The 26,968-nt window shown below is 43.8% G+C and overlaps 2 protein-coding genes across 5 annotated transcripts in view; one reads left to right on the forward strand and one right to left on the reverse strand.

Moving 5' to 3' along the window:
• The first annotated feature begins 1,358 nt into the window (after positions 1 to 1,358).
• Positions 1,359 to 21,619, forward strand: psmb7 (proteasome 20S subunit beta 7). 2 transcript variants are annotated; one of them, XM_021601718.3, is made up of 9 exons: positions 1,359 to 1,429; positions 2,234 to 2,327; positions 2,639 to 2,736; positions 6,090 to 6,230; positions 6,491 to 6,606; positions 12,189 to 12,247; positions 20,233 to 20,384; positions 20,858 to 20,890; positions 21,390 to 21,619. In XM_021601718.3, exons 1-9 carry the CDS (start codon positions 1,368 to 1,370, stop codon positions 21,499 to 21,501), a joined length of 867 nt encoding a protein of 288 aa, XP_021457393.1. In that variant the 5' UTR covers positions 1,359 to 1,367; the 3' UTR covers positions 21,502 to 21,619. The 2 variants fall into 2 exon arrangements, with proteins under 2 accessions (XP_021457393.1, XP_021457394.1); XM_021601719.3 differs by lacking the exon at positions 20,858 to 20,890.
• A 526-nt stretch (positions 21,620 to 22,145) lies between these two features.
• nek6 (NIMA-related kinase 6) overlaps positions 22,146 to 26,968 on the reverse strand; it is an 86,515-nt gene continuing 81,692 nt past the window's right edge. For all 3 annotated transcript variants that reach the window (XM_036976811.2, XM_036976813.2, XM_036976812.2), the window contains exons 9-10: positions 25,169 to 25,282; positions 22,146 to 23,818 (exon numbers count right to left, since the gene is read on the reverse strand). In XM_036976811.2, coding sequence (XP_036832706.1) covers positions 23,708 to 23,818; positions 25,169 to 25,282 — 225 coding nt within the window. In that variant the 3' untranslated portion in view covers positions 22,146 to 23,707. The remainder of the gene's footprint in view (positions 23,819 to 25,168; positions 25,283 to 26,968) is intronic.

Genomic DNA, 26,968 nt, shown 5'->3' on the forward strand with positions numbered 1-26,968 from the left:
TACAGTACTGAGTGGGCAAAATGAGCTGTCTTAATGATGAGGAAAGAGCACTTCCTCACTTCAAGATAGTGTTTCAGACTAGAATCAATAGATGAAAGGTTTGGGCAGTGTGAACCATTGTTTGCTTCAAAACATTACATGCTTTGAAACCCCAGTGGCCTTGAGCGCATCCATTCAGGGCTCCATACATTGTCTGTGGTAATGGCAGATTTAATACAAATCTATTCTAGGCACATTGTGATAGAGGCCTCTGTACCAGGGATGAGAGGTGTTTGTCACAGCTTCTTATAATAAATGTGTTCATAAAATTGCTTTTTTCATCCTCAAAGCTGCTATATATTTCTGTTTCTCACCTCCTCATCAACATTCTCAATGTTCTCAACAATCTCTTCGCTCTTTAATGTTCTCTATCCATATTTGGGGTCAGGTATAAAGGCCACAGCTTTTGGAGCAAAGGACAGCAAAGGAGCTCTGTGGAGGGTCATTGTGAAGTGGCTGAGTTCAAATAGTTTTTTTGCTGAATATATAGCGCAGTCATAGATCTTGCCCTTATGTCTTAAAGCATTCTGAGTCCTAGTGTTTGAATAGCTGTGTGTGTGTTTGTATGTGTGCATGCATGCACACCTCAATGTGTGTGTCTCAATGTGAGTGTGTTTAACTTTTGTGGATCTAGTCTTTAAAATGATCTTGGTTTATAACCAAGGCGCTGTGTTCTCTTGACACATGATTGGTGCATTTTATGCCATAGCTCGGAACTCTTGTAACTGGTCCTGTTAATAACCAATAAAGACAGCAGTGATTGGTTCAAAGAGCGGTGTGCTTTCGTGACACACAACACTGACCCTAGATTTGATGAGAAAAAGGGGCAGCATAGACCCTCTGGTGGGAGACAGTGGGCTGTGTGGGTGGCGGTTACTCAAGCAATCCACTACTAGGCTGTTGTTTCCTGTTGAAACGGGGCTATGTTCAATTCTTTGGACCTACTGACCTCCAGTGGTAAAATGTAAACGCACACTGCTCCTTATTTATGGGTATGGAATCTCATTTAGGGCTATGTACTGTTGAATGGGCAGACTACTTGACATTATTCAGCCAATTTGATAGGCCTACCTGATTCTGATAGCTTTTCGTTGTCCCTTAGCCTCACTCTTCATATGTTTTTAAAGAAATTTATATTTTACAGCACCCATATTAAAAATAAGAGGAGATATGTAAGGAAGAAATTTGAACCACTTGTCACAAGGACCTATAATTTGTCGTAACTTAATTTAATTCAGTTATTCCGGAGGACAATCAGTGTAACCCTGGGAGAAGTTACCGCTTTTAGTGAACCTCGCTTCCCGGAAGCTGGAATTCAGTACAGGAAAATGGCGACTCTGTCAGTGTGCCAGCCGCAGCTTGGAGGTTTCAGTTTCGAAAATTGCAAGAGGTAAGGATTCAGTGACATTTCAAAAAGAGCGGCGCATGTCCACGTGTTTAGTGACTTTTATATTTAGAAATTATTTAGAAATGTATTCTCTGTGTTGAGTTATTTGATTTCGGGCCGCTCCATTCTCTTCACGGCCTCCTCGAATGACTCAGACATTTCTCAACGCAGTTTTTCTTTAGTTATGTGATGAATGAAAGAATGGGGGGGATTTTACAAAATTATTTCGTAGGCTGCGACAATTTACACGTGGTGATGAATACTCAGTTTTCAAACTCTCAGAAGTAAAAGTTAGCTACATTTTGTGTATTAGCTAGCCTAGCTATAGGGCCAATAGTAGCCTGTCCGTAATAGCCGGCTAACGGAAAACGATGCATACCGTAGTTAGTTGGCTAAGGTAGCCGACTTGCTGGCTAGCTACAAGTTGTTTAGTCACAACCGTGTTGAATTTCTAAATTCAAATACATATTGACTTGTCACATTTTATTTTTAGTGTCATGTTTGACATCCATCTCATTTCCCATTGGCTTGGCATGCGCTCAACCCGCCTCGCTGCCCTCGGATGATACAGCAGATTTTTAGTTTGAGACCTATCAATTTACCTGGCCGGATCGTTATCAAATATTGTTGTGTGCAATGGGTGTAGCATATATTTGATTAGCTAAATTTGATATTGAATTGGCATACCAACACATTCGTATTCAATTTTACAAGATGCATAGTCATCAAGGGCCCATGTAGTTCTGAAGTCACGTGTCGATGACTGTCTAGCATGCACAATTTCTGACCATGTTTCTGTTGTTTTAGGAATGCAGTCTTGGAAGCTGAAGTTACCAAATTAGGATGCAACATACCATCTGCCCGGAAAACAGGCACCACAATCTGTGGGGTTGTTTTTAAGGTAAGGATAACTTTGTTTACATATTTATTTCACCTCTACCATAGTGATGAAGATAACACTACAAATGTACTGATGAAAATACATGCTGCTGTGTTTTCCTGAAGTAGCCTAAATTCAGACTGAGCGCTCTATAATTCCACCATTCCTTCCTTTATCCTGTATGTGGTTAAGTTTGATTTAATGTATAAAACTCCACATTTTTACTCAAGAGCCATCAAACATTGAGCAAGAAATGCATGCAATATGCCTACAATCACTCTTTAAAAATGAGGTATGTATACTTCTTGTTTTTTATTTATTTTTCCCTGTAGGATGGGATAGTTCTTGGTGCTGACACCAGGGCCACAGAGGGCATGATTGTGGCAGATAAGAATTGCTCCAAGATCCACTACATCTCCCCAAACATCTAGTAAGTGACCCCTTGTCCAATGTTAGTTTTCTGTTTTAATATTAGTTGTGTGATTTAGGGCTGGGTGATTTGGCTAAAATATAACATATGGTATTTTTCGCATAATTTATGGTATTTTACAGTTGTGTTTTTGAATAATACTAGTTCTAAATGTGGTTTGAGTATCCTGAGGCTGCATTCATTGTAGCTGGGGATTTTAACAAGGCTAATCTGAAAACAAGACTCCCTAAATTGTATCAGCATATCGATTGCGCAACCAGGGCTGGTAAAACCCTGGATCATTGTTATTCTAACTTCCGCGACGCATATAAGGCCCTCCTTTCGGAAAAGCTGACCACGACTCCATTTTGATGCTCCCAGCCTACAGACAGAAACTAAAACAAGAAGCTCCCGTGCTCAGGTCTGTTCAACCCCGGGTTGGCCAATCTCATTCCACTCTTCAAGACTGCTTCGATCACGTGGATTGGGATATGTTCCGCATTGCGTCCAACAACAACATTGACGAATACGCTGATTCGGTGAGCGAGTTCATTAGGAGGTGCATTGACGACGTCGTATCCATAGCAACGATTAAAACATTCCCAAACCAGAAACCGTGGATTGATGGCAGCATTCGCGTGAAACTCAAAGTGCAAACCACTGCTTTTAACCAAGGCAAGGTGACCGGAAACATGACTGAATACAAACAGTGTAGCTTTAACCTCCGCAAGGCAATCAAACAAGCTAAGTGTCAGTATAGAGACAAAGTAGAGTCGCAATTCAACGGCTCAGACACAAGAGGTATGTGGTAGGGTCTACAGTCAACCACGGATTACAAAAAGAAAACCAGCCCCATCGCGGACCAGGATGTCTTGCTCCCAGACAGACTAAATAACTTTTTTGCCCGCTTTGAGCACAATACAGTGCCACTGACACGGCCCGCAACCAAAACCTGCGGACTCTCCTTCATTGCAGCCGCCGTGAGTAAAACATTTAAACGTGTTAACCCTCGCAAGGCTGCAGGCCCAGACGGCATCCCCAGCCGCGTCCTCGGCGCATGCGCAGACCAGCTGGCTGGTGTGTTTATGGACATATTCAATCAATCCTTATCCCAGTCTGCTCTTCCCACATGCTTCAAGAGGGTCACCATTGTCCCTGTTCCCAAGAAAGCTAAGTTAACTGAGCTAAATGACTACCGCCCCGTAGCACTCACTTCCGTCATCATGAAGTGCTTTGAGAGACTAGTCAAGGACTATTTCACCTCCACCCTACCTGACACCCTAGACCCACTCCAAAAGACCCACGCCCCCAGGTGGTGAGGGTAGGTAACAACATCTCCACCCCGCTGATCCTCAACACTGGGGCCCCACAAGGGTGCGTTCTGAGCCCTCTCCTGTACTCCCTGTTCACTCACGACTGCGTGGCCATGCACGCCTCCAACTCAATCATCAAGTTTGCAGACGACACTACAGTGGTATGCTTGATTACCAACAATTACAAGACAGCCTACAGGGAGGAGGCGAGGGCCCTCGGAGTGTGGTGTCAGGAAAATAACCTCACACTCAACGTCAACAAAACAAAGGAGATGATTGTGGAGTGGCTGCTGCCACCATACTGACTCCACTCCAGCCACTTTAATAATGGAAATTGATGAAAATCGATGTAAAATGTATCACTAGCCACTTTAAACTATGCCACTTTGTTTACATACCCTACATTACTCATCTCATATGTATATACTGTACTCGATACCATCTACTGCATCTTGCCTATGCCGTTCTGTACCATCACTCATTCATATCTTTATGTACATGTTCTTTATCCCTTTACACTTGTGTGTGTGTATAAGGTAGTCATTTTGGAATTGTTAGATTACTCGTTGGTTATTACTGCATTGTCGGAACTAGAACCACAAGCATTTCGCTACACCTGCGTTATCTGCTAACCATGTGTATGTGACAAATAAAATTTGATTTGAGTAGTTCATAAAGCACATTTAGACCCCAGGGTGGCAACAGATCAATTACAAGTTATTTCAATGAAGTTTTCTCCATTCTGGTAGTTTTATACTGTTTCAATCCACCTCCAAACAATATTGTCTGCATTTTCATCACTTTCTGCATTTTTATTATAATTTCCACTGCTACACATGGCTGCATTTTATGTACAAACATCTAGGTCTAGTTAATTGTTGGAATCATGGAAATAAAATAATTATTCTAATTCTATAGTTGGAATATTGTGGGCAGCACCTTACATTGTTTGACAACAAATGGATCCAGTAAGCCAGGGAGGAATTATTGACAGTAGGAACCAAAGTGTTGGTCAGTGTTTCCAGGTGGCCCTATTACATGTTTTCTTACCTCATGTAGCTAGCTAGCTAACATACTCATACTTCGCCTATTCCTCTGATAAGCATATTTGTGCAACAGTATCTTATCTAGCCCTACCCCAGCACTGGTACCAGGCTGTATTAGCTAGCAAGGTTTGCTCTGACTCTTTAGTACTTTTAGCAAGCTAGCTAGCCAGCTAACTAGCGATAAGCATTAGTTGCTAACACAATTTATTTTGGCAGCAACTTGCTATGGAAAGACAAACTAGCAGACAGTGGAAAGCAGCATGTCACCAACATCTTGTTGCGTCCATCTGATCATGCAGAGTGAACGGCAAGAAAGTGCTCTTGACTCTGTTCGAGCAACTGCTCTCTCTCTGAGTGGCGGGCCGGGCTTGGCGTGGTAAGCGGCATGCAGCAAGAGGAGATGGAGAAAGATGACTCCAGTAACAAACGGGCGTAAACTGTAAAAATGGACATTACACGCGCTGGAGATGCGTATCACATTTAACAAGCCAAACAATAAAATACTGTTATAGAAGGTAAAGTAAAAACCCAAACCAGTCCGTGCATCAATACCGGTGTGTATATAGTCAATTATAAGCTGCTCTAATTGTTGGTACACAGTTTATAATAGAAATAAGGCACCTCGGGGGTTTGTGATATATGACCAATATACCATGGCTAAGGGCTGTGTCTAGGCACTCCTCAGTGCGTCGTGCATAAGAACAGACTGTAGCTGTGGTATATTGGCCATATACCATACCCCCTCGTGCCTTATTGCTTAAATAAGGTATATCGCCAGCCCTTGGATGAATGACCTAACAGTGTTGTGGTGTACTTTCTGTGTAACAGGAGTTAACGGGAATGACATGTCTATTGTTTATCTCAGTGCTTCAGTGAACACTGGTTGGAACATGTCCTGACATTTTAGACTTTAGTATACATCAGAGGCATCACGTGATTTAAAGTCAACATTTATTTCAAGTGTTGTTTCATAAATGCACGTCAACTCCATAATCCTGACCTCCATTTCATCCAGTTGCTGTGGAGCGGGTACGGCAGCAGACACTGAGATGACCACCCAGATCATCTCCTCTAACCTGGAGCTGCACTCCCTCTCTACAAGCCGGCTGCCCCGCGTGGCCACTGCCAACCGCATGCTCAAGCAGATGCTCTTTAGGTATGTCACATATCCAGCCCCCCCCTGAATGTCTGTGTATTTTTGCTCCTCCCTAGTACTTGATTGATGAATTAAGGTCACTGATTAGTAAGGGACTCCCCTCACCTGTTTGTCTAGATCTTAATTGAAAGGGGGGAAAAAAACAGCAGACATTTGGCCCTCCATGGAATTAGTTTGACAGCCCTGATGTAGAGTAATGCTGGGTGTCTGTTGTGAAAAGTAATCAATAGAAGAGACGGAATAGTTTGTTGCGTTCTCAGATACCAGGGTCACATTGGCGCTGCCCTGGTGCTGGGTGGAGTGGACTGCAACGGGCCCCATCTCTACAGCATCTACCCCCACGGCTCCACTGACAAGCTTCCTTATGTCACTATGGGTGAGTTTACCAGCTAACTACTTCCCTTTTTTTGTTCTTTGTTTGTCTTTAATACTGCCATGCTCCACTAGAGGCTGCTGCTGTTTGCACTCAACTTTTTCTGAAGCTGTTATTCACAGTTAAACCACATTACAATCTACAGATGTGCTCAATCCTGTCAGATGAGTGTATTGTCAAGTCACTTCAGAGAGAAAATGTGAGTTTGGTAGGCCAGGAAGATTTGTCAAAACCGCCACGAGCACAGACCTCATTTCTATCGCAAGACTAAGCAGGGATCCCATCCACGCACATCTACACACTTCCTACTCAGTCTACCCTGGTCCAGCTTTTCTGGCTCCATTCAGCTTTACCTCTTTCAGTTGAATGAAAATGGGAAAAGTCGACAAGAGGAGCCATTCTGCAAAATACATACAGAGCTCATTTTTAAGAACAGCTGTGTGGGTTGAAATGAAGGACCCTGGTCAGTTCCCACGGGTACCCCTCATTCCATTGCAGGTATATGAGGACAGTCCCCCCTTTCACCAAACACCTGGTGCCCCAACTCTATCCCCACGTCCGGTTGATGCTTATTTAATTCTGCTGTGGGCTGCATCTTTTCTCCAAAGCTCAGCTAAACCTCGTATTCATTATGTTTGCTGGGTAAGACAATTGCCCCAAGAATTTTAATTGTTTAGGCCGCTTCAAGTGTTAATTGTTGCTCTCAGAGGTTTCCTCCCTGAATATGTTATGAAATGTGGCCTATAAGCGAAAGAAGTCTATCTTAGTCTACAAATTAGGGATGGGAAGTATCTGTATTTTCATATCACTCATCCTGGGATTTACTTTATTTAAAAAAAACTGAAAAAGCTCATTGGGCATCTATTACCAAAATGCAAAAACAAATTGAGCTAATAATAGCGAATTTCCATGGCGGCTCCTAGCTAACGAGCGCAAATGAGAGAGAATTATTGCATAGACAGGCAGTCCAGCTCATAACGTTATACATATATATAGGTAGGTGCTACCAAATGTCATTTTTGGTGAGTTTGGCCATTTTACAAGCGAATGTGAACAAGAGACTTTGTGCAAATGAAGAGAGTACTGGCTCTGGAGCAGCATGTGTTCACACTGTTTGTGTGGAGTCTGGACTCACCGGGGCAATGGGCCTGTCTGCTCTGTTCAGAGAAGATGGGGGAGGAGCAGACAGGCTGAGAATGGAGAGGAGAAAAAAACGCAAGGAAATCAAAAGGTGGCAGCTGTACAGAACTCATCCAAAAGGCTTTGACTTCACAAACACGGCAGAAAGCCAACACAATATGATGCCCCGTCACCTTATTAATTCAGCCATTTACTTAGTTAACGTGACCCCTGAGTTTAACTTGGTAGTTAGCGCAGAATTCTTAAATTTACATGCAGGGAAAAATATATAAAACGCATATGAGAAACACTACAAGTCAGTTTGTAAAAACGTTGCCCTGCTAAAGCTGTGCCGGTCAACTTTTTAAGTGCTGGTATTGTGAAGTGGGAAAGTCTATGTGCAACAACTGCTCAGCCTTGAAGTGGTAGGCCACCCAAGCTCATAGGAGCGGACTGCCGAGTACTGAAGTGTGCAGCACGTACAAATCCTCTGTCCTCTGTTGCAACACTCACTACTGAGTTCCAAACTGCCTCTGGAAGCAACGTCAGCACAAGAACTCTTAGTTCTGGAGCTTCATGAAATGTGTTACTATGGCTGAGCAGCCGCACCCAAGCCTGAGATCACCATGCTCGATACCAAGCATCGGCTGAAGTGGTGTAAAGCTCGTCACCATTGGACTATGGAGGAGTGGAAACACGTTCTCTGGAGTGATGAATCACGCTTCACCGTCTTGGAGTCCGACGGACGACTCTGGGTTTGGCAGATGCCAGGAGAACACTACCTACCCGAATGCATAGTACCAAAGTTTTGTGTGGGAGGAATAACAGTGAGGCTGTTTTCATATTTGGGGCTAGGCCCCTTAGTTCCAGTGAAGGAAATCTTAACACTACAGCATACAATGACATTCTAGACGATTCTGTGATTCCAACTTTGTGGCAACAATTTGGGGAAGGCCCTTTCCTGTTTCAGCATGATAATGCCCCCGTGCACAAAGCGAGGTCCATACAGACAGGGTTTGTCGAGATCGGTGTGGAAGAACTTACCTGGCCTTCACAGAGCCCTGACCTCAACCCCATCAGACACCTTTGGGATGAATTGGAACGGCGACTGCAAGCTAGGCCTAATTGCCCGACCTCACTAATGCTCTTGTGGAAGCAAGTCCCTGCAGCAATGTTCCCACATCTAGTGGAAAGCCTTCCCAGAAGAGTGGAGGCTGTTGCAGCAGCAAAGGGAGGACCAATTCCATATGAATGCCCATGATTTTGGAATGAGATGTTCGATGAGCAGGTGTCCACATACTTTAGGTTGTCGGTATGTAGGTTATCTTCCTAGTTGCACATCCCTGATCACCTGAAACAAAAAAAACAGACTTTCAATATAAAACGCGACCCCTGTCAATACACAGCTGGACTCACCTGCTCCCACTTTCTCCGGTTGTGCTATTTCCAAACACTTGACTGGCTCAACTGTTCTGGGGAACTACGGTCAGCTTCATAATGTAAAATAATGTGGCAGGTGAAATGAAGAACGCAATCTGCTTTAACTCCTAATATATTGCACAAGTTGACTGCAGATATTTACTTAAAAGTAGCTACAAATATTGAAATGTATAGAAAAACGTCAAAGAAATAGGTTTGACTTTATTGAAAAACCATCATGTCTATTTATACACAGTATATACCACCCAAGCTTACTACAAATAGTTTTTTCTTTACTCGTTTTGGCGAATGTTGCTTCATTGTACGAACTGGCTTTCTTTCGTTTGTGGTGATTTTTAAACAAGTGTATCTCCTTCATATTGGACTCTGGTATTTCTCTACTGAGCTACGTGGAAGCGGAGGGAATTTGGCTGAATATTCAGCCACATGAATAATAGAAGCTTGTTTTAAATCCAGTCACTAATAAAAGGGGGCATGTGAGGATTGGGAGAAAGGAAGAGGTTACACACACACACTTCCTGCCTCTCTCCGAGAGTCGCTTTCCCCGGCGTTTACTCAGGAGGCGTGAGGCCGTCACTTGAAAGGCTGTTGTGCTGACAAAGAACCTTTATGGGGGTTCTTTCACTACACCTTTTCAGCCAACGCTGCAAGATTGTCTGCTTTCTCAGACTTTCCATGAAAATGTAAGAAACTGGGGGGACTAGCTACATATGAAAGTCTCCTTTTTTCTCCCACTCCTTATATTGTTATTTTACTATTCGTTTTTTCATTTAATAAAAAAAATGTTTTGGTTCTTTTGTCCCTTCCTACTCTATATACAATAAATATCAACCGCTTAACCCCTCTGTTTTTCTCCCTCATTTATACCAACCCACTCCCCTTCTCCACCTTCTCTCCCTCTACTATATTTTTGTCTCGTTCCCCCTCTCCGTCCCGGCTCATTCATATTCATGTATCAGTATGTTGCATGTCAGCGAGCCGAGGCCTCATATTAGGGAGTCCCACCAGGAGCTCATGTCTGCCCCTTCTAGAGAGTAAAACATGCATGAGAAATGATCAATGGCCTCCTCACATTCCCCCCCGGCACCAATGTCAATTGAATATCGTGCATGTAGTGGAAGTCTCACCATACCATTTTAGAGCCCAGTGACTGATGAGCCAGGGTAACCAGTTGAGCCCGGGTAACCAGCAGAGAGCCCGGTGACTGACTGATGAGCCCGGTGACTGACTGATGAGCCCGGGTAACCAGCAGAGAGCCCGGTGACTGACTGAGCCCGGGTAACCAGCAGAGAGCCCGGTGACTGACTGATGAGCCCGGGTAACCAGCAGAGAGCCCGGTGACTGACTGATGAGCCCGTGTAACCAGTAGAGCCCGGTGACTGACTGATGAGCCCGGGTAACCAGCAGAGAGCCCGGTGACTGACTGATGAGCCCGTGTAACCAGTAGAGCCCGGTGACTGATGAGCCCGGGTAACCAGCAAAGAGCCCGGTGACTGACTGATGAGCCCGGTGACTGACTGATGAGCCCGGGGACTGACTGATGAGCCCGGGTAACCAGCAGAGAGCCCGGTGACTGACTGACTGAGCCCGTGTAACCAGTAGAGCCCGGTGACTGATGAGCCCGGGTAACCAGCAAAGAGCCCAGTGACTGACTGATGAGCCCGGGTAACCAGCAAAGAGCCCGGTGACTGACTGACTGATGAGCCCGGGTAACCAGCAGAGAGCCCGGTGACTGACTGATGAGCCCGGGTAACCAGCAGAGAACCCGGTGACTGACTGATGAGCCCGGATAACCAGCAGAAAGCCCGGTCACTGACTGATGAGCCCGGTGACTGACTGATGAGCCCGTGGACTGACTGACTGAGCCCGGGTAACCAGCAGAGAGCCTGGTGAATGACTGATGAGCCCGGTGACTGACTGACTGAGCCCGGGTAACCAGCACAGAGCCCGGTGACTGACTGATGAGCCCGGGTAACCAGCAGAGAGCCCGGTGACTGACTGACTGAGCCCGGGTAACCAGAGCCATGTTCAGTAGGCACGAAGTGGAAGGAAACTCTGAACCGGAGTGTTACAGGGAGGTGCCATCGGTACTTGTCCAATAAGAAACTGTAATTAGTGTTTCCTGTTGCAAACCGGTGTGCCATAGCAAACTCGACAGAATAGCTAGAGACCAGAATGCCTATGTGAGCTTACTATGGCTCACATTAAAAAAACTTGAATGTTGAGTGTAGACTTTAGATAAACATTGGTTGAGCCTTTGGCTCAACGGCCATGCTTTCACACATTTTGTTCCGTTTTTAAGTCAACCTATTACCTCCATCGAACCATTTAGATGGTCTCCAGGCCTTTTACCCTCCTCTTCACCTTCTACTGTACTGGCAAATCACAATGAAACTCAGCCAGTGCAACTCCTTAATGATTCCCCTGGCAACCTGGCTATAAAACACCAGACAGCGGCCGCACACGGAGAGGAAGATGGCATGATGGATGCTGTGGGGTTAAGGAGAGAGGGGAGAAGGTATGGTAGAAAATGACTCTTCTGTTGTAAAAGAGACACAGCTGTAGAGAAGTCCTAATGGCCAGTCTCCACCAAAACAAAGGGATTCTTCAACTTCCTGCTTCTTGCTTTTGTCACAGCTAAGCACTTTCTTCAGCGAGCTAATTGCCCGCCACATCTGAGGCGCTTTAGAAAATGGACTCCAGGCGCGTCGTTACATAGTGTTTCTTTAAGAAGTGGGCGTTGGAAATGAACAGTCAGCTGAAACCTGAACCAGACATTCAGTCATGGTTACCAGGAGGGACCTTTGTAAGCATTTTTGAAAGTGGTGCTTTTCAAACTTTGTATGGTCCTCAACATTTTACTTTCCGCTGCGACTGTCGTAAACGGTTTGGCCCATGTCTTAGTAAGTTGACCCGTAGTCTTGGTCACTGGTAAAATTTAAAAAAAAAAATCTTCGATGGTTTAATTCTGGTCACTCCAAAAGTCATTAACCATGCTGTTTTTGTGTTTCTCTGTTCTCTCATAGGTTCTGGCTCTCTGGCTGCCATGGCTGTGTTTGAGGACCGCTATAAGCAAGACATGGAGGTGAGTTGGACCTGGCCCATCCGCCATTTTGTACATCCACGCATCATCTTCATGTATCAAAATGGAGGAATACATGGCCATGCACACATTTTAAACCACAATAGTCTAAACAAACCCGCAATTTGAAACAAGTCGACTATGCTTACGACAACAGAGAATATACACCTGCTTTACCTCATTGTGAAGCTCCTCTGGATTTGGCGAAGCCCTGGGTCAACGGTATGGATAGTCATGTTATGAGCATATACATCTAAGCCACTTTGTCCTGTTGGACTCCAGCATTTAACTCTCCCTCCAAGATGGTACAGCTTGGCTGTATGGCTCGGTCACGGCAAGGCCCTGGGTGTTAGTGGTTGGAGATGGGGCCACAGTTCTCCTCTCAGTGGACTCCCGTTAAACTGATCAAAACACACACAAATAATCATGCTACATACACAGTGCTATGATGGTCATGGAATTTTGGGTGACAGTTTATGTGATGCGTTCACCCTAGTTATGAGGGTTATTTTCATGACTATACAATTACCGTGCCAGCCCTACATAGTGTCACGCCAACACATCCCTACACACAATATATTTTATCCTACCTCCCACACTGGTGTCTATATAAATCCTGGCTCTATTTCTGCCTCTCCATTGCCGATTCACCCAAAGAGGAACTTTTTATCCTCTTTTTAAGTGCCATCAAAGGCTTTGCTGAACAAGGAAGCAGAAATATGCCACAGTCGTTTTTGCTATTCGCACATCTTCAGTTGGGTTGTAGGGGGAGGGAGGCGTGCGTGTGTGCGCAGTTATACAAGTTATCAGAATGCTATTGTATTTTATGGCAACCTGAGTAATGGAGACTGTCATACACTCAGAACCTGGCTTCACGTGTGTGTGTGTGTGGCCGGAGAGAGCAGAGCAGCAGACATCCCGGGGGTCTCTACTCCCTCAACGGGTGTTAGCTAGCTACCTGTCCCAGGGCACAATTGGAGCCAGGATAATGGAGGGAACCAATAATAGAAAAACAGTAATTGGGGGTGAGAGGATAGGGAGGAGTGGAGTAGCCTCCCCCCGTTTTTGTTTTTCGTAACCTTTTGTCTCTGTCGTTCCATTGAAGTAGGGCTTTCAGGTGCATCAACCTGCAACGTTTCAATGGAGTGAACATGCTGGTAATCAACATCCATTTGAAGACGGCGGAAGGCTGCTGTGGTTGTTGCTCTTGGCACATACTGTAGCGAATTCCCCGGAGACGCCTGTCACAGAGCAACTTCTACTGAATTAAAGGCATTAACGGGGTTTTGTGCTAGTGTTTATATGGAGGCTTTTGTTGCAGTGTTCTTATTGAAGGGTTCAGGTGTTTCTCATTGAGGGCGGAGATTGGGGTCATGGACTGCCTATCATTGGGGCAGTGGCCATCTACAGTGCCTTGGGAAAGTATTCACCTCCCTTGGCATTTTCCTGTTTTGTTGGCTTACAACCTGGAATTAAAATATATTTTTGGGGGGTTTATCATTTGATTTACACAACTTTGAAGATGCTAATTATTTTTTAGGGTGAAACGCATAAAATATGACAAAACAGAACTTGAGTGTGCATAACTATTCCCCCTCCAAGTCAATACTTTGTAGAGCCACCTTCTGCAGCAATTACAGCTGCAAGTCTCTTGGGATATGTCTCTAAACTTGGCACATCTAGCCACTGGGATTTTTGCCCATTCTTCAAGGCAAAACTGCTCCAGCGCCTTCAAGTTGGATGGGTTCCTGCTGGTGTACAGCAATCTAAGTCATACCACAGATTTTCTCTGGAAGACAAACAGGTTTCCATCAAGAATTTCCTGGTATTTAGCAACATCCATCATTCCTTCAAATCTGACCAGTTTCCCAGTCCCTGCCAATGGGGAAAAACAGCATGATGCTGCCACCACCATGCTTCACTGTGGGGATGGTGTCCTCTGGGTGATGAGAGGTGTTGGGTTTGCGCCAGACATTTTCCTTGATGGCCAAAAAGCTCAATTTTAGTCTCATCTGACCGGAGTACCACCTTCCATATGTTTGGGGAGTCTCTCACATGTCTATTGGCGAACACCAAACGTGTTAGCTTATTTTTTTCTTTAAGCAATGGCTTTTTTGGGCCACTCTTCCATAAAGCCCACCTCTGTGGTGTGTACGGGCGCCAAATTCAAATAAATCAAACTTTCATTAAATCACACATGCAAGATAGCAAACTAAAGCTACACCTGTTGTGAATCCAGCCAATATGTCAGATTTCAAAAAAGGCTTTTCGGCGAAAGCAAACAATGCTATTATCTGAGGATAGCACCTCCGTAAACAAAGAGAGAAGGCATATTTCAACCCTGCAGGCGCGACACAATGCAGAAATCTAAATATAATTCATGCCTTACCTTTGACGAGCTTCTTTTGTTGGCACTCCAATATGTGTTCGATTAATTCCAGCGATTTACACTGCTCAAAAAAATAAAGGGAACACTAAAATAACACATCCTAGATCTGAATGAATGAAATATTCGTATTAAATACTTTTTTCTTTACATAGTTGAATGTGCTGACGACAAAAATCACGCAAAAATTATAAATGGAAATCAAATTTATCAACCCATGGAGGTCTGGATTTGGAGTGACACTCAAAATTTAAAGTGGAAAACCACACTACAGGCTGATCCAACTTTGATGTAATGTCCTTAAAACAAGTCAAAATGAGGCTCAGTAGTGTGTGTGTGTGTGTGTGTGTGGCCTCCACGTGCCTGTATGACCTCCCTACAACGCCTGGGCATGCTCCTGATGAGGTGGCGGATGGTCTCCTGAGGGATCTCCTCCCAGACCTGGACTAAAGCATCCGCCAACTCCTGGACAGTCTGTGGTGCAACGTGGCGTTGGTGGATGGAGCGAGACATGATGTGCTCAATTGGATTCAGGTCTGGGGAATGGGCGGGCCAGTCCATAGCATCAATGCCTTCCTCTTGTGCAGGAACTGCTGACACACTCCAGCCACATGAGGTCTAGCATTGTCTTGCATTAGGAGGAACGCTGGGCTAACCGCACCAGCATATGGTCTCACAAGGGGTCTGAGGATCTCATCTCGGTACCTAATGGCAGTCAAGCTACCTCTGGCGAGCACATGGAGGGCTGTGCGGCCCCCCAAAGAAATGCCACCCCACTGACCCACCACCAAACCGGTCATGCTGGAGGATGCCACCCCACTGACCCACCGCCAAACCGGTCATGCTGGAGGATGTTGCAGGCAGCAGAATGTTCTCCATGGCGTCTCCAGACTCTGTCACGTCTGTCACGTGCTCAGTGTGAACCTGCTTTCATCTGTGAAGAGCACTGGGCGCCAGTGGCGAATTTGCCAATCTTGGTGTTCTCTGGCAAATGCCAAACGTCCTGCACGGTGTTGGGCTGTAAGCACAACCCCCACCTGTGGACGTCGGGCCCTCATACCACCCTCATGGAGTCTGTTTCTGACCGTTTGAGCAGACACATTCACATTTTTTTTCCTTTTTTTTCCGCTTCACCAATTTGGATTATTTTGTAAAAATCCATTTAAATTACAGGATGTAATGCAACAAAAAATAGGAAAAACACCATGGGGGGGTGAATACTTTTGCAAGGCACTGTAGTTGATGAGTGCATGTACATACATCAAGAAAAGTGCTCTGATGTGGGCCCAGTGTACTCCTTCGCATCTTCAACCCTTGTAGCAATCGCGCTCTGCATCTTCAACCCTTGTCTTCACATTTCTTCCCCCTTGTCCTACTCCACCCTGCGTAGCAGGCTGAGGTTGAGGTGCTGTTCCTTCCTGTCACGGCCTGGTTCAGTTCTGTTCAAGCCGCCTCCTCTGGCCCCCCAGAGAGCAGTAGAGTACAGGCCCTGGGCCCAGTAAGATGGATGACCCATAGCCAGAGTGACACTCCACGAGTCTGTCTGATTTATGAAGTGCCCCTCTGCTCCTCTGGTGGGACTGAGGAGGTTTTATGAGACGGCGTGAAAGTGTCAGTCTCTTCTAGGCCTATATACTTCCCCAGTGTTTTTATATATATTTCTCTACTCTTTCTCTCCTGGAGAATAAACAGTAACCCTGCTTATCTATTCTCGACATGAGATGTCATGAACTGTGTTTTGTTGTAAATCTCTTTCTGAGCCTAGTGATCTTAAAAGTGAGTGGTGTGTGATGTTACGGGCTAATCTGGGGACCTGCTCCAACAACATGTTTCTCCGTTAACTATTCTAACTGTGCCAGAAGGGGCTCCGTTGTGTGTTTGGAGAAACACTGCCAGTGTCACCTAGTGTATTATTGACTTGTCGCTCTATTCTGATCATCAAAATCTGGTTTAGCATCTGACTGACTTGCAGATATTTTTTTATTCTGCTGTTTTCTTGACCCCACCCCAGACCTCCTTTTCTATCCTCATTAGCAGCAAGTTGAAATGGCTCTAAACCAGAACAGACATCTGGAACACGCCTTGTCATTTTCCTCCCCTTGTCACTCAACCTCCACTTCCTGCATCTCCACACACAACACGACTTCTAGTTATTACAAATGGAATATGACAAGAAGTCGGGGGGTACCGGCTGCGTACCAATATGTAAAGGGGTGTCTGGTAAAGGGGTCTCCATGGGAAAGCGGTGTAGTAAACTGCTGCTTTTATTTGGCACGCGGCCCAATTAGAGATCAAGCCTGCCCCCCGTTCCCGGGAGTCGCCAATACCCTGAAGACGACAGATGTTGAACACTGTCTTCTGTGGCATATTTAATATGGTTATGAAATATTGAAATGGTGTGTGTTGGTGCCGTGGGGAGGCTGTATTATAATGTGGGGCAGGAGGCAGCAGTTATGTTGTTCACACACTGATTGCAGGGGAATACATGTGTCTCAAGTGTGCGTTTACACACTAAAGTGTGCATTTTTATTTCACTCGAGTCTTACTTGAGATGGGTCTCTCAAACTGGGCTTTTCAGTTTACAGGTAGGATCTTTTGGATTGTCTCCTATACGGTACATAATTAACATGCTTGATTTGACTTAGCTAGATGGACTATTTTATATTCTTATCAGGGTCCATGATATTTTAAGTCCATCCCAGAGCTGGCAGCCATGTTGAATGATGTCATGGGTATATGGCAATATAGATATCAATGTTATTATAGTGAACTAAAACTAATAATGAAAAAACTATTTAGTGAACTGAAATAAAATAACAAACCAGTTTGAAAAACTGAAACTCTACAGATATTCTACGAGTTTGAGTGGCGAATCGAAAGCAACGGACTAGACGAAGTCGTGAAATTGGAGGTGCATCTGTGACAGCCAAAAGTCGAACACTAAGGCTCAGATCAGCATGGCAGTGTTGCATTGTTTATAAAAGGTTATTTTAGAATGTCAAAATAAGTATGTATCTAACCCCATATCACACATTCACAATCTGAAATGATAATATACAGGGAGTCTACAAAACATTAGGAACGCCTGCTCTTTCCATGAGCTATTATCCCTTATTGGTCACCTGTTAAATCCATTTCAATCATTGTAGATGAAGGGGAGGAGACCAGTTAAAGAAGGATTTTTAACTCTTGAGATAAATATTTTGTCTTGCTTGTTTCACTTAAGTGCCTTTGCCTTTTGAACGGGGTATAGTAGTAGGTGCCAGGCGCACCGGTTTGTGTCAAGAACTGCAACGCTGCTGTGTTTTTCACACTGATGAATCTTTTCTCGTCTTCAGACCAATCAAAAGCAGGCAGTGCTTTGACCAATGGCAGAGAGGAAGGACGCGATGATTAATTTTCTCACTTAGTTTTAGCAAGGTAAATCAATATTAACTTAATGCAAAACATTAGGAAATGTAGCTGGCTACATTCTTTCTATGGTAAACATAATATATCTGACGGCTGTGCATCGTCTTTGCAAAAAATAACTTGCACTTTCATAGTAAGCTGATTTAATGTGTGGCTGCTAGCCAAATAGTGTTGCACTTCTGTTGTCGTCTAATGAAAACAATGCTATTTTTTTCTGCTAAATGTTTTTGCATGAATTTATTTTGTGATGACTAGAGTTGCATGGCCCTGATCACTCCACTTGAAGCAACAACAACAAACTACCTTTCAATATAAAACGCAGGTGAAATGATTTAAGACGCAGTCCGTCAAAAAAAGCTGCATTTTGAAAATGCAAATTTCTGAAAGCTGCCGCGTCCCCTGGTCTTTGTCTCTCCTGTATCATAAATCATATTTTAGGAACTAGGGTGTCTCTCAGCCCCACAGCAGCTGCCAGACTATGCTGAATAATTGATGAAACCGTGGACACACGGACGCTTTGTAGAAACATAGCAGTCTCTTTCTCACCCACACCAGTACCACACACCCTGACTAGTGTGGTTCCTCCAGCAACCATGGACTGTGAGGGTTTTGTTTTACTCTGAGTGGTGCTGTTTAAAAACACACCAGGTGTCTTCTGGTGTCTGTGTAATGAAGTCCCAGTAGGCCACCCAGCCCACTGCTGGTTAGAGAACCATGACCCAGCCCCTGCTAACCTTAGCACTGTGCTGGTGGTGTCACACACTGGGGATTAGGACAAACACACTCTGAGGATATTTCTTAAAATCTTGTGTGTGTTTGTGTAAGAGAATTAGACTGCTCAGGTTTCCACACAGCTAGGGGTGTGTGCACCACTCATCTCTTCTCATCCAGTCAGATGTGTTCTGCGTTGTCTCTGTTGATATTACCTGAATAAAACGGTCTGTTCCATGATAGAACAAACTACTTTAGGCCCTCGGCTGTCTGCAAACCTAAACCAATCTCTTCCATGCTAGATGAGACACAAGCTGTGGGCAAAGTGTTGCCGGCGGCAGTTGAAGCTAGTGGATATTAGATGCATCCCTACCGGGAACGATTTTCCTGTTTAGGATGTCGGAATGGTAGGAAGACATTTTGGCATGTTGTTTAATTACCGTAGTCATCTCTCTCTCTGCAGGGTTAGACTTAAAACCAAGTTAGCCTTATTAAATCCCAGTGGGGGTAAAAACAACAATGAAATTAAGATATATTGAACAGCTGTGTAAATTGTAATTCTGTGAGTGGGATCGTAACCATGGTGTTCTTGTGGACAGACGGCACAATACACTAGTGGAGTTTGATACGCGGTCACCAAGTAACGGCTAAATATGCTTATTTAGCAGATGTCTTTAACCTTAGTACGTGACGGGGTACTCCGTCCTGCAACATCAGCTACCTTAACATAGTCAAACCTTTAACTTGTCAAAACAGAGGGACTGCTGGTCTTAAAGGCCCCTGTAGCAGGGCTGAACTTTAACACTCAGACTACAGAGGAAAGGCCATGAGTCTGACACACGGCATTTTGTCTTTTTTATTTGATTTATTTTTCAATTCTTTGTCAGAATGTGTCAACTCCTCACCACCCCCCATTAAACGCCAAGGTGAATTATGAAGTGCTCTTCCTCCCAGATACTAGATGAAGAGCTCTGAGGTGGCGATGGCCTCCACTGTGGAGTCTGGTAGAGCTCACCGGGGAGCACGTCTCCTCCGTTAGCCATCGTGTTAAAACGCTCTGGCTGAGGAGGACCATTTATCTTGCGTGATGTGACAGATGCATTTATCACATGGCCTGGAGAGGATGGGGGGGACGCTTGAAAATTAGCATTTAGCTCTACAGTACTTCAGGAAGGCGCTACTGCTCTTAGCGATGATGGTCAATAGAGGGAGCCCTTGCTTTTCCCATGGTGTTTGTAGATGGGTGGGAATCCCCACACTACTTCTTGCTCAGCTTGAGTTGTCATCTTTCATAAGAAGCCCCAGCTATAGCCTGATCCAGACACAACCATGTGACCTGTGCAGAAGGTTTATATGTAGGGCTGCTCTACCCCTCCACCCTGAGCAGTAGTGGAATAAGCATTGGATTAATTCACTCAGTACATGAAGAGATGATATTGATCATGTTTACAATAATGATTGTTGTTTTTCCTCTCCTCAGGAGGAAGATGCCAAGCGGCTGGTTCGGGACGCCATTGCGGCTGGCATCTTCAACGACCTTGGCTCCGGCAGCAACATTGACCTGTGTGTCATCACCAAGGGCAGGGTGGACTACCTGAGGCCTCACGACATGGCCAACAAGAAGGGTGTCCGGTAAGGCCACCTACCCACCAACAGTCCCCACAATCTCCCCTCAATAGTCCCCATATTTTGATCAATTATTTGTCCTCATGTCCCTTCACTTGTCACCTTAATGTGGTTCCCATGTCCCATCAGTGTTATTGGTCCCCACTTGGTCACAGCAGTCTCATTCAGTCTGGAGAACAGTTGCTTGCTGACTGGATTGCCTCGTCAATACAAGCACAATAACAAATGGCACAAATTTGTTCATATTTTGAGTGCAAGAACATTTGCATGGTTCGAGTATTATTCCTTCCCAAACCCTTATTCACCCATGACAGAGGATGTTTTCCCCCACAGCAGTGCATTGTTGTTAATCATTCAATTTCTGAATGAGTTCTAGTTATTTGTGTCCTTTTTTAATTTGTTAAGAATGCATTGTTGGTAATGAATCATCTGTAATGGCACGGTGAATGACCCATCCCTTTGGCCTGTTGTGTTTGAAGATGTGTGTATGAGCATGAAGCCTTGCCCCACCAGTGAGTAATAAATACCTAGTTCTGTGTGGAGTGCTCTAGACTTTAACCATAGCATTTTGTCTCACCCACCTGAAGACTCTTGTTTGACTACTAACCCACTTAACCCAGCAAGTTTGTGCTTCTCGTGACCTCTGCTGCTTGTTCAATTTCATAGAACTAAGTTGCACGTTTGTTTTTTGTCGTAAACTCCAAAAAGCACAGTGGCGCAGTGCTGGAGAAAAATGCATTCTCCAAAGTCACGTGACTCATGGAAGCCATTTTTGTGTTTTACATTGTATTTTACAGCCAAGAACTAGCTCCCAGAGGCTCATCAGACCAGTTTATGCTGTATTGAATTATGTGTGTATATATATATATATATATATATATATATATATATATATATATATATATATATATATATATATATATATATATATATATATATATATATATATATATATATATATATATATATTTATTTTAAATTAGAATCTAATTCCTTTATTTTTCCAATTAGAACCGGTAATTACAAGTACAAGCAAGGAACAACCGGAGTCCTGACGAAGTCCGTGATCAAATTGGATCTGGAGGTGGTTGAGGAGACGGTTCAGACTATGGATACCTCTTGAAGCCTCACCGGAACATTCTGATGTTTTCCCCGTTGTTACTTCCCAAATTCGCCTTTACTTCCTTCAGTGGAGATGGCATGTTTTTCCATGGTTTAAAATAAAGTTTGCGTTGAGTCTTCAATGTCTCCTAAGTGTTTTGTGACGATGCCATCTCAAATGGTATGTAATTGCTTAGCTAGCTGGCAGTTTGACAAACACGTGAATTGTTATAATTATTGAAGTTTGAAGAGGGACCAATGGAGAACAAGTTGGTCTGTTTTAGGGAATCTATAAAAAAAAATAACGGGAAATATAAATTCAGAATGTTTACTAGTATGCTGGTGAATTCATTGATCTCACTGCGTGAACTACCATCTCGTTACAAACGACGATGTGGGTCTGGTGGATGTCTCTTTGGTGAGTATCTCAAGATCACAGGTCAACCAATGTCAGTGCTGTTCCAGGATTGACAGATATCTCTGTTTGCCAGCTGTCCAGTCACTATATAGCACAACATTCCTTAATCCTTGTAAATTAAGTTGTCTATCAAATTCATTATTTTAATAACTTAGATTGTAGGCTGTTATTCATTGATGGTTGTTAAATACAACTTATTGTCTTATAACACACTTCGGGTAAGAAAGGAATTGAAATTGGATCAAATGTAAGAGTATAAGAATTAATATTTTATAAACCTTTTATCTACTACAAAATGCAAAAAGGGAAACACTTGAACGTGATTCCACAAAATCATGTCAAATCCCCACAGGAAAGTACAATTACAAAATAAAACCATAGCCTACACACTACTTTTGAGTGAAAAATCATTACAAAGAATAGTCGTTGAAAGCTCTAGATATTTTACAAGCACATATAATAGAATTGCTAAAATATAAGTACTGAGGTTTTTGCAGTCTTCTAAACTAGTAAACTTTGACTCAATCACTTACCCTCTTTATCTAGCGTCTATCTGCCGCTTAGTGCTGTCAAGGCAAAAACATTTTCTAAATGTTTCTACAGCACAATTGTAACTGTTCTTCTCGCTGTTTCTACATAATGTAAATCACTTCACAGTACATCTCAAATTAAAATCCTTCTCTGAACGAAGTCATCAGTGGACAGTCAACTGCATTTATGATCTATACACGCAATTACAATATAGCATGGGTGTCAAGCAACAGCGTAACACCCATCACCCAGGCAGTTTCCTGCAAATAACTTTGTTGTTGTTGAAAAAACCTAGTCTAAAGTTGTACAAAGCTCGGGCCATAAGCCTTGACAATGTTCTATATTATGCCATTTGAGGTCCTTGAAAAGGGAGACGTTATCAAGTCCTGAAGTCCATTTCAAACCAGTGTTGCTTGGTGGTTGTAGCAAGCGTCTCATGTTGCAGAGAACTCACGATGTGTGACCTGGGAGGACCTAACGCTGACTCAAATGTTTTGCATGTATCTTATGGTTAATTATGAAACAAAGTCCACTTAATTGAATGCCTTAGGATTACAAACGACACTACACAAGAATGCAAAATACAGATCAGAGGTATTTAAAGCAACATTAAAAAAATAATTATTTCTAAACAATGTGTGTAAGGCAGAAAAATAAACAGCACTGAAAGAGATTTATATTTAGGCCTTCAATTCATACGGTTTACCTGAAAAAGTCAGGATCTATTTGGAATGCAACCCCTGCCTAGTCAAAAAAAGGCCTGCCTAGCTGATGAGAGAACCCTCTGACATCATTGTGAGACAGAGCTCTCTCCTGTTAGCGAAGAGGCCAGACAAGATGCTGTCCGCTGGAATCACCGCAACAGTCTAAAAACAGAAATCTCCATGACCACCGAACGAAGTGACTCCCCAGGTCATTGAGGACAAAAACAACTGGACTTAAACCACGTTCACATAATGTCGGAAATTTGCGACTCGCTAACCTAGGCGGAAGAGTCGGATCCCGAATTTCCCCACTTGGGAGGAAGTTCTACACTTAACTCGGAGGTCCCGAGTTTCCGACGCAACGTGAACGCAGCATTAAGTCTAAGTCCTCATTTGAAGATAAAGAAAAAGTCAGTCCAGTCATGCCAGTCTCTCAATCGTTTCATCAGTTCCTTGAATTCTGAGACGCGAGCTAAACAACCTGGTCCTAGCCAGGCACGTTGGCAGTGGGTCTGGTGGTCTGTGGTTCAGTCAGGATGGGGGTCCACACGGAGGAGGTAAGTGGAGGGGGGGGCTTAGGTGCTGGAGGTCCACAGCTGCATCTGTTTGGCGATCTGCAGAACAAACACGATGTCAGGGCGCTGGCCCGGGTCGGGCTTGATGCACATGCTGACCAGGTCTCGCAACTGTGGATGACACAAGAAGCATTCAGTTTATTTATTGTACGAAACATAACAGACCATTAAGAATATTCTAACACGAACATATGAGAAACGTCACAGACTAAAGAGGACTTTCAAAACTCCTACATAAGAAGTGTAATTCTTAAAGCTAAGTTCAATGCGTCCATGAACATACAATCCATTGGGAGAGTCTGCCCCTGCTGTCATTTAAAAGATCAGAACTTCCTAACCAAGGGACTCCAGAGCACAGAGAAAGTTAAACTGTAACTGAACCACATAGGGATGGATCAGATCTATTTGACTGCTAACATTTCATCACAAGACATTTTGGCATTTTAAAACCATGTGCAGAAGCTTCGGCGAATTGGCGAACAATGACTTCTTTTGTCAGCTGCAGGAAGTGCCTAAAGTATGAGTAATGCCTACAGAAAGTTGTAGTTGGTCTGTGCCTTGTTGTTTCGTCAGTTTCGACAGAAAGAGGGCCTCTAATGCCAATCAAAGGCGATGGGGGGGGGGAGAAACACCTTAGTGACACAGCGTGTCCTGCGCCTGTCTTAAACCCCATTTCCAGAGCTCTGATTTGAGTGGCGACATGAGCTGTTGGAGTCCTGACCTTTAAATCGCCAAAGCAGCTAACACCGAGCTGTCACTTCGCTCAGCAAAAAACAAGACCGGGGAGAGGGAGCAAGACGAGAGAGAGATGGAGAGACATGGAAAAGGGGAGACAGGTGCAGCACTAGAAGAGAGAGGGGGGAAAAGGGAGGAAAATAGACAAGGGCTGCACTCAGCGAACAAGATGAGGAGAGAGAGAGAATGGGACAAAAGAGCGAGAGATGGAGCAGCAGAGAGACAGACATGCAGGCAGACAGATTGGGGCTACACCAGAGAATGAGAGAGAGAATGAGAAAGGGCGAGATGGAGAGGCATGGTGGTGAAGGGCAGAAAGTGCTATGTGTGGAAGGCTAATCTGGTAGAGTGATGGTGTACAAGGCTTTGTCTGGCCTCATTTAAAGTGCTGTCAGTCTTGCTCCTCTTCTGTCATACTGTGCCAGTGGAGTAGTGCTGTAGCTAATCAGTCTCTGACACTGTGCTCTCTTAAACTGCCAATGACTGAAAAGAGTGGCTCAGACTGAGGCCCTTTTTCATTGTATTTTCAGCTGTTTGAAGCTGGTGTACAAAACCCAAAGTAAAAGATGCAAAAACTTAACTTAATACCGGGAAGCAAAGAATTAGCGCACATAGACCAGATCTACCACTTCTTAGACTTGCTTTTAATGAGAATGACATTGTGAAAATCAACTTAATGCAACTTCCAAATGAGTTATTGGAGGTTCTACTCTGACCTGTTCTTACCTTCTCAGAGTAGTGGTCAGGTGGGAGTGGAGGGTAGTCACACTGCTCAATCTTTTGGCACAGAGAGAGGAGGTTCATCTTGTCCCCATAGAATGGACTCTGCAATGCAGCCATCTGTTACAGAAAAAATATTCTGGATTATAACAACGGCATTATAACAAAATCACACCAGTGGTTATTGGGTGGATGAGTGACATAATGGACAAGTACAAAAAAAATATATAAAAATAGGATGAAGCAATATCCTGTACTGCACTTCCTGCCTGCAAGGAAGTGCACCTTCCTGAAAGTATTTATATTGTATGAATGTTGGGTTTGTCATTGCTCAGAAACACGGCTAATATATACAGGACATACTACTATGTGTTTGGAAGGAGTGGTTGTATGGATTATGTAACCTGGGTGATAATATTCCATTCATGCTGTGTGCTTTAGAGTTCATACTCTTGTGATGACTCATTAGTTAGGATATTAATTCCATAGAAAAATGACAGGACACTGGACTGGTGCACAGCTTTTGCAGTAGCTAGGTGTTTACTCAAGCTAAACTCAAGCCATCATTATCACAAATTAGGCAGATTTAAAGAAGCCAACTCAGACATCTGACCATATGAGCGTCCACTATAAAAAGCATCTCGACATTATCTCACATTTCTTTTAGACTAAAATGAGGTTTTCAACAGCAGAGATTTGTATAAAACTTGCTGTCTGTTTCTCTGACATTTGCAACATTGTTTTAATATTCAAATTCGATCTCCAGCTGTCCCATAGTAAATAACGTGTTGGGACAAGACAGACAGACAGCGTTTCTTAGCCAGTCGAAATCATGAATCGGCTGGCATCATTTTTATGGATATATACAACAAGAATTCTATTGAAAAAAGGTCAAATGAAACGCAGCTAATTTGCAGGCTTTCAAGCTTAATTTTAAAATGAGTGTGTTACTGTAGCTGTGTTGTTGGCTAGCTCCTCTGAACAACAGTGTCCTGACGAGTGAGCACATTTGCTATGCCAGGTGAAATCGTGCCTCATTAGCTCATTGTTATAATGTATTGAAATAAGTGTCACTAGAAAACAGCTTAAACAAGTGCAAATGTAACTACTTTGTTGTTATTCTGGCTGCACTGTTTGACGTGACTAAGTTAGCCGTAGTTGGATAGCTAGCAGGCAAGGGATAAGAACGTTGGCAGCCAGTATGGCAATGGAACATTTTAGAACGAACAACTGGATCGTGTACATAGATACAGAACAAAAAGACTGAGTGATTGGGTCACATCCCATAGATACAGAACAAAAAGACTGAATGATTGGGTCACATCCCATAGATACAGAACAAAAAGACTGAGTGACTGGGTCGCGTCCATAGATACAGAACAAAAAGACTGAATGACTGGGTCACATCCCATAGATACAGAACAAAAAGACTGAGTGACTGGGCCACATCCCATAGATACAGAACAAAAAGACTGAACAACTGGGTCACATCCCATAGATACAGAACAAAAAGACTGAATGACTGGGTCACATCCCATAGATACAGAACAAAAAGACTGAATGATTGGGTCACATCCCATAGATACAGAACAAAAAGACTGAGTGACTGGGTCGCGTCCATAGATACAGAACAAAAAGACTGAATGACTGGGTCACATCCCATAGATACAGAACAAAAAGACTGAGTGACTGGGCCACATCCCATAGATACAGAACAAAAAGACTGAACAACTGGGTCACATCCCATAGATACAGAACAAAAAGACTGAATGACTGGGTCACATCCCATAGATACAGAACAAAAAG

This window comes from Oncorhynchus mykiss, chromosome 5, assembly GCF_057628025.1.
Source record: "Oncorhynchus mykiss isolate SJ-2025 chromosome 5, ASM5762802v1, whole genome shotgun sequence".
In the NCBI taxonomy this organism is placed as follows: domain Eukaryota; kingdom Metazoa; phylum Chordata; class Actinopteri; order Salmoniformes; family Salmonidae; genus Oncorhynchus; species Oncorhynchus mykiss.

What these genes read in the sequence shown, in the direction of transcription:
- psmb7 (XM_021601718.3), top strand. Translation starts at nt 1,368, where the DNA reads ATGGCGACTCTGTCAGTGTGCCAGCCGCAGCTTGGAGGTTTCAGTTTC. An exon ending in TACATCTCCCCAAACATCTA is followed by an intron (nt 2,737 to 6,089) that starts GTAAGTGACCCC and finishes CATTTCATCCAG; the next exon opens with TTGCTGTGGAGCGGGTACGG. An exon ending in GCCAACAAGAAGGGTGTCCG is followed by an intron (nt 20,385 to 20,857) that starts GTAAGGCCACCT and finishes TTGTGTTTGAAG; the next exon opens with ATGTGTGTATGAGCATGAAG.